Source organism: Salminus brasiliensis, chromosome 12 (assembly GCF_030463535.1).
Source record: "Salminus brasiliensis chromosome 12, fSalBra1.hap2, whole genome shotgun sequence".
In the NCBI taxonomy this organism is placed as follows: Eukaryota; Metazoa; Chordata; class Actinopteri; order Characiformes; family Bryconidae; genus Salminus; species Salminus brasiliensis.
In genome coordinates this window covers 28,181,470-28,194,669 of record NC_132889.1, presented here as the reverse complement: position 1 = coordinate 28,194,669, position 13,200 = coordinate 28,181,470, and the positions used below count along the sequence as shown (strand labels likewise).

General features: G+C 40.7%; 1 protein-coding gene across 2 annotated transcripts; it reads right to left on the bottom strand.

Moving 5' to 3' along the window:
- Window positions 1-4,598: 4,598 nt before the first annotated feature.
- Window positions 4,599-9,038, bottom strand: LOC140574178 (BEN domain-containing protein 6). 2 transcript variants are annotated; one of them, XM_072693922.1, is made up of 7 exons: window positions 8,811-9,038; window positions 8,586-8,684; window positions 8,293-8,352; window positions 7,302-7,407; window positions 6,885-7,129; window positions 5,730-5,916; window positions 4,599-5,337 (listed from the first exon to the last, which is right to left on the bottom strand). In XM_072693922.1, the coding sequence occupies exons 1-7, from the start codon at window positions 8,892-8,894 to the stop codon at window positions 5,204-5,206; spliced, it is 915 nt and encodes a 304-aa protein (XP_072550023.1). In that variant the 5' UTR covers window positions 8,895-9,038; the 3' UTR covers window positions 4,599-5,203. The 2 variants fall into 2 exon arrangements, with proteins under 2 accessions (XP_072550023.1, XP_072550024.1); XM_072693923.1 differs by having other exon boundaries at window positions 8,586-8,679.
- Between the last annotated feature and the right edge of the window lie 4,162 nt (window positions 9,039-13,200).

The window sequence follows — 13,200 nt, the reverse complement described above, 5'->3', positions numbered from 1 at the left end:
ATAAATTCCACTCCTCTCATTGGACAGATGCTCAAGTTGGTTGTATAGGGCCCCCTCTCTCTCCCTCTTCCTCTCTCTCTCTCTCTCTCGCCTTCTCTCTCTCTCTCTTTCATTCTCTCATTTTTAGGGTCCTCATCTGCTCAGGGCAGGGTAATTCCCTGCAGATCAGAGCAGGGCAGGTGCTCAGCTTGCCAGCCCAGACCAGGCACCCCCGCCTCTCTTTCCCTCTCCAGAGGCTTCTGTTGCCCTGACAACTGGCCAACCCAACCTGTGCCCCCACCTCTCTCTCTCTCTCTCTCTCTCTCTCTCTCTCCTTTCTTTGCTTGTTCTCTTGCTCTCCTTCTATCTTTCACTGTTGAACAGAGCTTGCCATGTTTGCTGATGGCCAACGGTCACCTCCACTACTCTGTATGTCTGTCTTATTCTTTTTTTCTGGACAGACACTTTTCTCTCTCCACCTCTTTCTCTCTCTCTCTCTCCCTCTCTCTCTCTCTCTCCCTCTCCCTCTCTCTTTGTCTTCCGCTCCTCTGTCTTTTCTGTATTCTTTTTGTTGGCCTATTTTCTCTCTTCTGTTTTTCTTCCTCTTCTTTTTGGGCCTCATTCACCAATAGTTTCCAAAGAAATGTCGCAAATTTGCTCTTGAGAAAACTCCTAACAAAAAGTCTACACCAGATTCACGATTGTTCGCAGCTCTGCTGTTATAATGATGGATCTCATTGTCCTCGTAAACTGAACATATCCCCAATACGAAAACGTTGGTCAATGTCAGAATCTTCCTAAAACTGCGGTTGTGGGTTTTACTAACTTCGTTCTTGAGAGCGGTTGATGAATAAGGCTCTTTATCGTACCATTATCTTACCATTACTTTATCTGACACATTAGATAGATCACAAAGCTCTCTACCATGCAGTTGGGCCTCATGTCCCTAAATCCTAAATCCAGATCCAACATTTCAGTGGACTTTTTAGATTTTTAAGGCTAAAAACAAAGTCATGCTAACTGTGATCTTGGCACAGTTAATAGCAATTGACATTGCACAGTTGTTAACACCAGCAACGAGAAGTTGTGCTTTTTGCCAGTGTTCTGACAAGCTCTGGTAATGTTAGCAGACTTTAACAAGGTAGCACAGCTTGTCAGAACACTGGCAATAAGTGCAACTGCTTATTGCTGGTGTTAACAGCATGGAGTCATTTGCTAGATACAGCTGTATATGTAGATACTGCTGCCCAAATAAAACAGAAAGGTTATAAATATCAGAAAGCGCTGCCAGCAGTAGAAGTATAAGCAGGAATTCAGAGGCTAAAGGGGTAAAAAGGTAATTAAGGGATACGATTAGTTGTTTTAATTGATTTGTTATGTACGGGTTTGTACAGATCGTATAATCAAATCAAATCAAATCAAATCAAAAGGATTGGTATAACGATTTACAACTGGTGTTTTCACAAAGCAGCTTTATAATATCAGTGTTCAGCAAGAAGACAAGAAATCAACAGCATAAAAAGAGAGTGAGAAAGCCAAAAGCGACAGTGGCCTCATAGCTGGATGAAGAAACATTGGGAGGAACCAAGATTGGGGGGGGGGGGGGTGGGGGGGGGGGGGTGCATCCTCCTCTGATCAGAACTATTTATAAATTACTGATAAAAGTCACCATACCTGGGAAAACAGTATACTCAATATTATTATTATGAGCTGATGACATTTGCTATGAAATATTTATTTTAGTTGTTTATTCCGAAATTCTGTTGAAAGTGTGGATTCTAAAAGTTCGATTGACAGCAGGTAAACTTTTGTAAGTAGAAGAGTTTGAATTATTATAGTTTGAATTGGGTTCAAAGTTGTGCATACAATGTGGTTGTTATTTCAGGAAAGCAAAAATGCCTGTGTCAGCATGTAAATATTGTAAATATTTGATTGTAAATCAAATGTAAATGCTGTTTATTATGTAGGAATTGTGGAATTACATTATTATTATAAATGTCTGTTTTGAATAAAGGGACACTGGCATTTAGCAGATATTTCCTGTGAGGATTCTTTCCCTCATAATATTTGCCCTGCTCTTGACAGGAAGAAAAAGAAAAATGGAAAGTTAACGTGGCATATGGAGGCATGCAAGTGCGCCACAACGGGTACCACGGCACCCCACCTAGCAGGGCATTGTGGGATATGTCCTTCGCCGGAGTTGCTGCTCAGATGACATATTACAGCTCGGCGGGAATCGTATGGCTCTCCAGGAGGAGGTGTTGCGCCAGCGTTCTGTGAACGTTTAATTTCTGTTTTCTTTCCTCTTGCTCTTGACCAGGTTCATTTGGAGACCTGCTGCGGGCCCACGTGTGTTTGTGTTGGCCCCATTAGAGGAGCGTGAGGGGTCTGAAAGGAAGTCTATTGAGTCAAGCATCTCCCGCTAGTTCTTCAGCTACGGTAGGCTGCGGTGGTGAGCAGCTGGGAGGACACTTTTCTAAAAAACAAAACAAACAACAACACAATACAATTGTATTGTATATTAGCTTTAAAACACACATGCTTGCTAATGGACTAACGGCAGAACTTAACAATCAGCACATTGCCATTTTCATAAAGCTAACTGCAGGCTCTTCTCTTTTTGTCATTGTTAGCAACATTAGCATTACCAGCTTAGCCATATTTTCGAACCATTCTTTGCAACTAATGCGATTTGGGCTCAAAACCAGTCAAACTGAATTGGTAAGCAGTACAATATATCCAAACTGGTTCTTGCTCGCCACAAGGCAGATAAGAAAACAACGCAATAAGGATGTCCAAAATTGTAGCTACAAAAGAAGGCCATTGATTTCCTGTTAGCGGATCTCCTGTCTGAAAATGGAGGGGGGTGCAAGATGGCTGAATCAGTGAAGATATGGTTCCAGTAGCAAAACCACGGTTTTTCTGAGCTCCGATCTGTTGTATCATTGACACTTAAATGGATTAGGTTCATGTATCACTGATAATGGCTCGGCCCATTGCTCGTATGTCAGCGAGCTGGTGTGTGTGTGTGATAAGGCCTATTGATTATGTACCATATGCGGTTCCCACGCCGTCCTTTGTCCCCAGTCTTCCACCTTCTTATTTTAGCAGAGGGGGAGGGGAGGGGACGACACAGCTGGCTGGTAGAAGGATGAGTTACTCACCACAATCTAGCCTCAGCAGCTCTGGACCTAAAGGCTTCCTGAAGATCTGAAGGTGCAAGGGAACTGTGATCTTAAAGTCAATAGCAATTACAATGCAGGCACTGGAAATGAAACTACTAGGATTTGTTTATATATATTTTTTTTTCTTCCTTTTATTACAGGCTTTCTAGATAATCCCAAATTTAACACTTACTCAAGCACAAACCCTAACCTCTCAACCCACCACCTAAACCTAACCTCTTAACAATAATCCTAATGCTGCTGAGAACCATTGTCATCACCAAATAATTAGCAATAACATACCATTTCAAATTCAATTATTAATTCAATAAAATAAAGCAGAATATTTTTGTGCTTCTACAACTATTGTTTCACCAAATCTTGAAATCTCCTCCTTTTCTATTTTCAAAAATGTTACTCAGTTCTTTTCTATGTCAGAGCTGCCCCTATGTGAAAGTCCCTTTCTTTTCAGTTAGCCCACATTCTAAAAAGGAGAGGTTGGTTAAGGGTTCTTTATTAGAGGCTTTATTGACTCTTATGCAGAACCTTAGAACAGAAAATACCATCTGACTGCTTAAATGGCTTTGTTTTTATCTTTGTCTTTAAAAGTTTTTGCATGGTAACACTATACACCAACCAGCCATAACATTAGCTATACAATATTAACCTAAAACTAAATAGGTCCCCCTTGTGCCACCACAACAAATTTGATCATTCGGGCCATGCACTCCACAAGACTCTGCAGGTGTCCCGTGGCATTAGCAGCGCACCCTTTAAGTGCTGTAAGTTGTGAGGTGGGGCTTCCGTGGACTGCATTAATGAGTCTTAGGTACCCATGATCCTGTTGCTGGTTCACCGGTTATCCTTTCTTGGACCACTTTTGGTAGATATTGACCACTGCATACCGGGAACACCCCACAAGACCTGCCTGATGTTTTTATGAGGGTCACCCTCTGTGTATTGCAAGTTTAAATAAAGGTTGAATTAAGAAATAGACTGAATTGATGTTCTGACCCAGTCGCCTAGCCATCAGTTTGTTTTTTGTCAAACCTTCCAGAACTGATTGTTCACTTCATGTCCTAATATATCCCACTCCTTTACAAATACCACTGTAGATAAAGATAAGCAACATTTTTTCACTTTCACCTGTACTACTAGTACTAATGTTATGGCTGACTGGTATCACACTCTTATCCAGAGCATCTTACATTTAAATTATGTTACACAGGTAGGCAAATGTAATGCTAGTAGTCTTGGTATACTATAGTGGGCATCAAGGGCCAGCATTGGACTAGCGAGCAGGACTTTTGAATAGTCTTTGCCTTTGAATTGGTATTACCACAAGGCACAATTAATACATTTACTTAGAGCATGGCCATCAGGAAAAAAAATTTAGGAACAGCCTAATATGATTAATCAAAACGAACACAAATCATGTAAACTGCATAATATTTTTTATTAAAAAAAAAAACAAAGGATATTTATTGCACAATAATTGAAAGGTGAGCTTGAGGTTTTCACAGAGTGCACATTTACAGCTCGCACTGTGTTGTAAATGAATGGAATAGGTAAAATGATTAACAGCAAGAAACCAGTTTGTGCTCACATGTAGTTCCACATTTTAAACTATTCATGTAATTATATATAGTAAAGTGTCAAATACATCACACTTCACAATCTTTCTTATGCAGGACTCCACAGCTTTCTCACTGACAATATATGTTTTGTTTTCTACTAAAATCAATGCACAGCTTCCAATAATGCTACAACAACCTGGGCAACCTGGACAAACCCTCAACCTTGGCAAACCTGACCATGGCTTTAGCCCCCTATCAAAACTAAGCTCAACACTTCTTAGTACAGGATGATCACCAAATTTTCATTCACAGTTTTGTTTGGTCAATATTATATTATATAAAATAATACAAACGTCTATCCACACCACAATAAACTGGATGAACAGTTCTCTCTGTATTAACTAGAAACACGGCACTGAAAAGGCATTTTCTATTTGTTCATTGGTGAAAGGTCTTCTTACTGCCCTCTACAACCAACTTGTCTTAAGGCCCAAGCAATGGCTCCTCAGCTGGGTGTGGCTTCTTCTTCAGCCTTTTGGCTTCATTCTGAAGCTTCTGTCGAATATAGCCCTTAATCTCAGAGTCTGTCTTTCCAGGGAAGTAGTGCTGTACTGCTCCTGTTGAAAATATGGAAAAAATATCAACATTCAGAGACATTGCAAATTTAACTTACACTATATATATATTATATTATATGTAACAATTACACTTGTACATCAGATTGCAACAGAGGAAGGTAAGATTCATGTCTTAATTGGCCCAATTTAAATATTACAATTCACATTCAAAATCAAGCAGTAAGCATGGTTGTGAAGGGTAAGAGGTGTAAATATTCCTTTAAAATATTTTTTTATATTTATTAATTATTTATTAATTTTCCAATTATAATATTCAGTTTTACCAAGATTTCAGAACTAATTAAAAAATGAATAATAAAAAATATATATTCTAGCCAAAAATGCTCAAAATGTGACTAAATACTGGTATTGGAACCCTTCAGTGTACATACTCAGGATGGCCTGAATCTCGTGAGCAGGCAGAGCAGGCTTGGGTTGTCCTCTTTTGCTGTTAACAACACCCGAGATAGAGTGTGAGGCGAGGCAGTCTCTGTCGTAGAGACCACGCAGCAGCTCATTGGTAAGCTTCTGGGCAGTGGTGCCTGTGTTACATCGCTCCAGCAGCTCCACTGGGATAACCTGTGAGGCAATGTTGGAGTGGATGTCAGTTCCCCTTTAAATTAGCCACTTCAGGGGTCTTTTCATGTACTGAGCTTATGCTTCAATTTCTGCAGATGTTCCTGTCATAACACAGTATTTTCTGAAGCTTCTATCAGAAAAAAACATCAGGCGTTCACTCAGGACAACACAAAAACTATTTTTTTTTTACTTCCAGACTGGCCAGATGATTACATTTACAGTGAGCTTCAAAGGAACAAGACCTCATAAGGACCACTTCTAAGGAAAACATTTCGCTACTTTAAGTTGCACCCATTGCTGATTGGCACCAAGACTAATGCCAGGCGTAGGCTAGCGGGTTTAAAGCCCCTCAGCATTGCGCTGTGGAGTAGTGGAACTGTGTTCTCGGAAATGATGGTGCTCCACCCACTACTTTTGGAATTAGCACATGTACATGTACATGTGGCAAACAGTTGTTTATCCTCAATTCCTATTTTTCCATGCTATCTTTTATATTTTTCATGCCGTCGTCCTCCATGATTATCTTCCTCACAGATAGGGTTGCATGTCCAGCGATATACTGCATTATGAAGGGTTTAAGTTGTATTGGGAGATGTTTTGGTAGATTACTGGCGTGTTACTGAGAAATAACCAGTCGCTACAAACAGGTTTTTCTACATAACTCTAGTGGTGGGTGAGTTTGCAGCAGCCAGGTAAATTTGTTCTTAAGTGGCCTTTTACTCAGGTAGCTGCTCCAAGCACAGGCATGCACAATGTCCCATGTGCATGAACCTGTGTAAAAGGCCACTTTACTAGGACTAGCACTAAATGCTTTGGAAGCAGCAGCAGTGTGGCGAAGCGGAGTGGTTCCAGCTTATGGTCTGAAACGCAATTCAGCAAGCTCTGCTCTTCTGGAGAAAAAAAAGAATCCATGCAGTTTCTTCACAGTGGGTTGCAATACACGTTTGAAAACCACTGTGATTGGTTACCTCTTGGTAAAGGGGTGTTTCACTCCTTGGTTTCTTCTCATTCATTTCATGACCACCCAGCTGGCTGGAGGCCTGCTGCTCTATCCTTTGGTCACTCTGGACTTCTGGTGCGGGAACCGGACTGGGAGCAGAGTTTCCTTCATGTGCCTTCGGAATACTGGGGGTCATTTCTACACCGCAACGGTTCAACCAGCTGTCGGTCTTTGTGACTAACTCCTCAAGATTCTGTGCCAGCCTTCCACAAGCTGTCCAGGACAAGAAAACACAACGGCAGAGTTTAGAATCACAAGTGGACTAACAAAAATGGTTCAAAATTACTTTGAACAGGTTCATCAACATAAATCTAATTAACAGCAGACAGCTAATTAAGTAAGGATCTATCCCAATTACAGACAGTGGACACATAGACGTGTAGACCTGTTAGAGTCTTGATTTGCTCCCTGAGGCTGTCTGTCTCCCTCTGCATGCTCAACACCATGGCGATAAGTTCTGACCTTGAGCAGGTTTGGAGATTTCCTAACACCTAGAACAGCAATAGGCTTACTCATGACAGCATGAGAGAGCAACACATCAGCACTTGTACATAGACATGAACACTTATCCTACTTGTTTATAATACAGTCGTCTTATGAATCATCTTATGGGTGTAAAGATTCATCACTGTCACAGTAAAACCTCATAATAGGTATGTTATGTCTTACCAATACAAACATTACAAAATGCCGTGGAATAAGATCTTGTTACATTAAAAGGGAATTGCACTAAATCCTTAAAATGCTCAGCTAGACAAACGTACAAAGTCAAAATTCACAGGAAGTAGACTGACTAATGCCTGAGACATTGCTTTACTAACTCTGAGATAAGGTTTTGGCCTAAAACACATTAATGGTGTAGAGGCTCAAATAGCACCCACAGACTTTTTTCCTCAGATTTATCAGTACTACATATAAAATGTAGACATGTGGCTTACTGGTGGTTTTGGACAGTAAATATAGTCTTTGTATTTACTGTCCAAAACCACCAGTAAGCCACATGTCTAAGTTTTATAAGAGAATATATAGAGAAACATATGGACTTTGTGGACTTGTGGTGGTGATGGGAGCCAAGGAGCACGATGTCTAAAACCCACTGGTTCCCAGGTTCCCACCACCACCACCATCACTGTAATGAAATATCAGTATATCAAATATCAGAGTCAGTAAGTTTCCCTACAATCAACCATCTCTCAGTAAAACTCTCTAAATGACCTTTTGAAAAATGGCAGAATTCCCCTCTAAAACACCAAAGTCTAAAATGTTTAAAGTTTCTTCTCTCTATAAAGTTTAGTTACAAACAGTATTGATGACTATTGATTTCAGCCTGTCAAACTATTTCACCTGAACTCTCCTACACGAGGAGCCAGAGTTACCTCCATAGTGATGTCGCCATCTCCAATGGCCAGTCCAGCTGTGTTTTCAACTTCAAAAGTCTGCCCAAAGAGAGCAATAATGTCACATGGATAACACATGTTTTATTAAACCTTAACGTCACACCCACAATGTTTTAATAAAGAGGGGACAGTCCTAATAAAGAGTGCATTAAAAGCCCCTTGGATCTGAAAACGCCCACCATGGCACTGTGGGGCAGTGAGATCAGTGGATCAGCAAGAGAGTTCACTCTCATTTCAGTAGAGTGGAAGTGTAAGAGTCAGGAGAAGCACACCCTCGATATGAGCTTCAGAGGTCCAGCATCACATGATGTTAGCTTCTGCCTGTTGTCTTCGAGGGGCTGCAGCTGTTTCCTCATCTTCGACGGTCTATGCTGGAAAACACTTAGTGTAATTAGCAGCATAGTCGCACGTCTCCAAATGGCTAGCTGCTCTGACCGTCGGCGTCAAAAGGCTAATATGTACACCCACTAAAGACTTAGCAGTGTGACACAACTCACCTCAATAGCTTCACACTGCGTTTGCTCGGAGCCTCCGTCATTGTCGTTGTTCAGAAGGCGTTTGGCCGCTGTCTTTCTTCTCATCTTCCGTCCATGATCCGTCTTCCCCGCTGAAGAGCTGCTCTGTGCTTTATTATGCTCATCATGGCGCGGCTGGGCTAACAGCCTTCCTCACATGTGGCAGGAGCAGACAGTTCAGCCTAATGCTGCATACAGATCTGTAATGTACCAAACCCTGACAAGCAGTTATCTAGAACCTAAAGACTGCATTTAACCCCCTCAAGTTTTGGGTCCTACAGGGAGCAGCGTTGTGAGTGTGTTTATATCTGTGAAATTTATCAGTTACCTACATATACGTTATTATATCTAGGAAGTATATATATATATATATATATATATATATATATATATATACACACACAGTGGCATGCAAAAGTTTGGGCACCCCTCGTCAAAAAGTCTGTTACTGTGAATAGCTAAGTGGGTAGAGTGGAGTATGAACTGATCCCCAAAAGGCATAAAGTAATCTATTTGTTGACATTTAAAGTGTGCCTTTAATGCTATAACGTTGTAAGCTGTAAATGCTTTTGTCAAGTTCTGAAAACAGGTCCTGAACAGAACACCTTTCCAACTGTTTAGCTCAGGGTGGATCCTTGATGATGATGATTAAGGTTTAAGGTTTGTGTTGCCGCCAGTGGCACAGGAAACATTTCACTAGAGAGAATAATACATTGCATTTAACACCAACAAAATCAACATAACCATCACACCATCCGAAGAATAAAAAGATACAGATGAAAACGTCAGAATAGTGATCTTAAATACACTGTAAAATTTACAGTGAGCTACTTTGACAGGCACAAGCCGAAAATTATGCCATGGCCCTCACACTCCCCGACCTTAACGTCATCAAAAATATGTTGATGGACCTCAAAATACCAATGCATGCAAGACAACCCAAACATCTTATAGAAATAGAGGTCCTTTCATTGAAGGATGGGTGAAACACACACACACACACACAAAACTGGTGGCAAAAAGCATTTATATTATTTATATTATATTATATTATCTCCATAAAAAATATCATGAGTGTATGTACGTATATGTTTACTATATTCCTAAAAAATCCAAAATGCTGGCTTTGCATTCGGAACAACTCTCTCTGCCCCTCTGCTCTCTGACTGCATGAGCACAGATGCTGGAGAAAGGTTGAACAAAAGCTGACCCTGCTGAATCCCAGGTGACCAAGGGTGAAGTCTAAGTGTGTCCGGAAACACCTGAGGTTCTGGAAGTAGAGGCTGAGCAGAGATTGCTGGGGTAGGCTAGGGGGGATTAGTGGGGCCTCCGGGACTGACTAAAGGGGAGCTGGACACTCATTAACGGAATCCGGTGATCAGAGATGTTGGAGTCAAGGGCCAATAAAGTTCCAGGTTGCTTTGAGAAGTAATTCACTATACAGATGCTCACTTGCTGGAGTTTTGGCAGTCTGGAGGTATTCTGTCCCTTTCCATGCAAAGGGTTAATCCAGTTTTATTCATTTTACTAAATTCATTAATGAACACTAAGTGTAGTAGAAAAAGGCCCGAACTCCCGAAGGAAACGTATTAATAATGCATTAGCAGACACAGTTATAGAGGAACCACTTTTTTCAAAAATGACTCAAAGACAATCTATGTACAAAGGTGATGCTTCGCTTTCTCTAATGTTGAAGTTAGTCTGAAAAAGATTTATTAGACTTTTTTCTGTTGGTAAACGTAGTAGTGGGTCATTTTTAAACCCTAAGACAACACAAGAGTTAAATAATGTGACAGCAAATGGTTCTTTAAATAGACATTTTTGTAAGCAAGATATATTAGTGTGGAGAACCTTTAAAGCACCTGTACCTGATTTAAAGGTTCTACATCAATGAGTTTTTTTTCCCCCAGAATCGTACATCCGAGCCGGAAACATTTAAGAACATTAATGTCAAGGATAAATTGGAGTATCAGAGAATGGATCAAAGTGTGGAATGGGGTTTGTTGAAGGTAACATGTAGTTATTTCTCTTCAGGGTCACTTGGTAAAAAATCATTGTTTTTTAGGGGTATCTCTCGCTCTCGTTCTCTCTCTCTCTCTCTCTCTCTCTCTCTCACATCATCTCGGTCTTTCTTTCTCTTGCATTGCAATGTTGAGAGTAAACAAGTGGATAGGACCATAAAAGCTGAGGTCATGCTCTGGTACTGAGTGGGTTTTGATTGACCAGACGAGGTTGTCGAGGGGGAACTTTGACCCCTATCCCATCAGCCAGAGGGAGAGCATAAACCATTTAGGGGACAAAGAGGAGAGCCAGTCATCGAGGCGGAAAAAGACCAGGCGATGGAAGAACATACTAATCTCTTTTTACATCACTCTGTCTTTATCTATTAATTCATTATTATTTTATTATTATTATTATTGATGCATGTATTTCACCCTCATCCAACATCACAAGACATCAGCATTTTATGCATTTAGGCACAATGATTTGTGGCGATATGCACAGACACGCATAATTCAAAATGAGGCCAATTTCCCATGTTTCCATGTTTCATAATAAAATAAAGCTACGAAATAATACATTTGAGGCACTCTATAGAGGAATGTGTGTGTGTGTGTTCGTGTGAGATTCCCTTTCCTTCATAAACATCCATACCACACACACACAAGCACACACACTCTGCGGCTGACTGACAGCTTGAAGGCATACTCAGCAGTCTGTGACTCAGTTAGACTCCCTGCCACGCCAGTTTCTTCTTTCACTGCCAGCGCTTTATCCCCTCACTGACTTCATGAATATGCAGTGGCTGAAGACTACAATGCTTTTTCAAGATCCTTGGCATGGAAAGAGCAAGGATTGACACTTGGGCTGCAGACAATGCGGGCCATTCCGTGTCCAAGGCAGCACCGTGAATGTGATGCAATTGCATGCAGGCTGTGTGCACAGTCTAATAGGCAGCGTTATTAGTTAGTTAAACATGAGTTCATTTGAATTAATCATAAGTCGAGTTAATAGAATAAATCAGTGAATCACTGCAAAGTAGCAGCTAGCCGTTTCAGAGAATACCTCACATCCCCTGCACTCAGCAGTGGAAAAACAGAGAAGCTCATTTAGTGGCAGAATGATCCAGCTATGCTGTTTTAAAGTCAGTCTTAGGCATTGCAGTAAGATGCTAAAATGTGTCTCCAAACTGTCGGGACAGTACTGATCTCTTGCTGACTACACTGCACTGAATAACACTGTACATCTAAGCTACAGCTAAGTAATTTGGACAAATGACAAATGGAAGCTACTATGAAGTTATGTGTAAATTATGAACCTACGCTTAGAGTAAAGAATTTAAGAGCAGGCCCACATACAGGACCTTGCAGCTGAAGATAACACTGGAGATCAGCCACAGGCCCAAATATTGCTAGGCTATAATGTGTTAACCCAGACGTTTGCTAAAATGTTCTTTAGGCAGTCTATTTAAAAGGCTGTAATGCTTATGCACTGCAATAAGACCTTACAATGAGCCTCCCTACAGTATCTGCTGACTAAACTGTGCTGAATTACGTTCTATATCTATCTACACTCTATGAACAATATCAAAGTAGTGGGACATCTACACTATACACAGGAGATTTTATGACATCAAATTTTAAATCCAAAGTCATTCATATGATGTGGTCCCCTTTTGCGGGTTAAAAGCTCTGCAGTTATTGAGTCAGCAGAGCGTTTGAGACTTGTGCACTGTGCTCCACCCCACGCTGTAACTTTACTTGGTTTGCCACTTTGTTGCTGAGTTGCTGTGGTGTGGTTTCTAAATGCTTCCACTTTTCAATAATATCATTCACAGTTGATGGTGAAATTTCACCAACTGACTTGTTGCAATAGTATGTAAATGATGTAGTTGTTAGAGTGAAGAATTTAAGTTAACCTACAAATAGACCCTACATTTTCTTCAGGCAGTCTATTAAAAAGGCCAAAATATCTTCTACAAGAACAAGAACCCCCACCACCACCACCACCACCACCACACACACACACACACACACACACACACCAAAAAAAAGTTCTGCCCTTTCTTGTAAAATTGTACTGAATGAGCTAGTTCCCTAATCTAGCACTTCTCAGCTAAAGAGCCGCTATCCACTATCTTTATCTCTATTACATCCCATAACATGAATAGCGTATTCTAGCTGAGTTCCATGCCAGAGTTTAACTAAACATTTGTGTTGGTTTTATATATGGAAAAGAAAACTGTTGCTGATTAAAACCTCCTCCTTGGAATGTTAATTTCTTCAAAACCTCTACCAACCCTTACGATCTTTATCAGACACAGACGGTGGAACGTTCGAGAATGTTCCAGCGCAGTGCAATATGCAGTTCC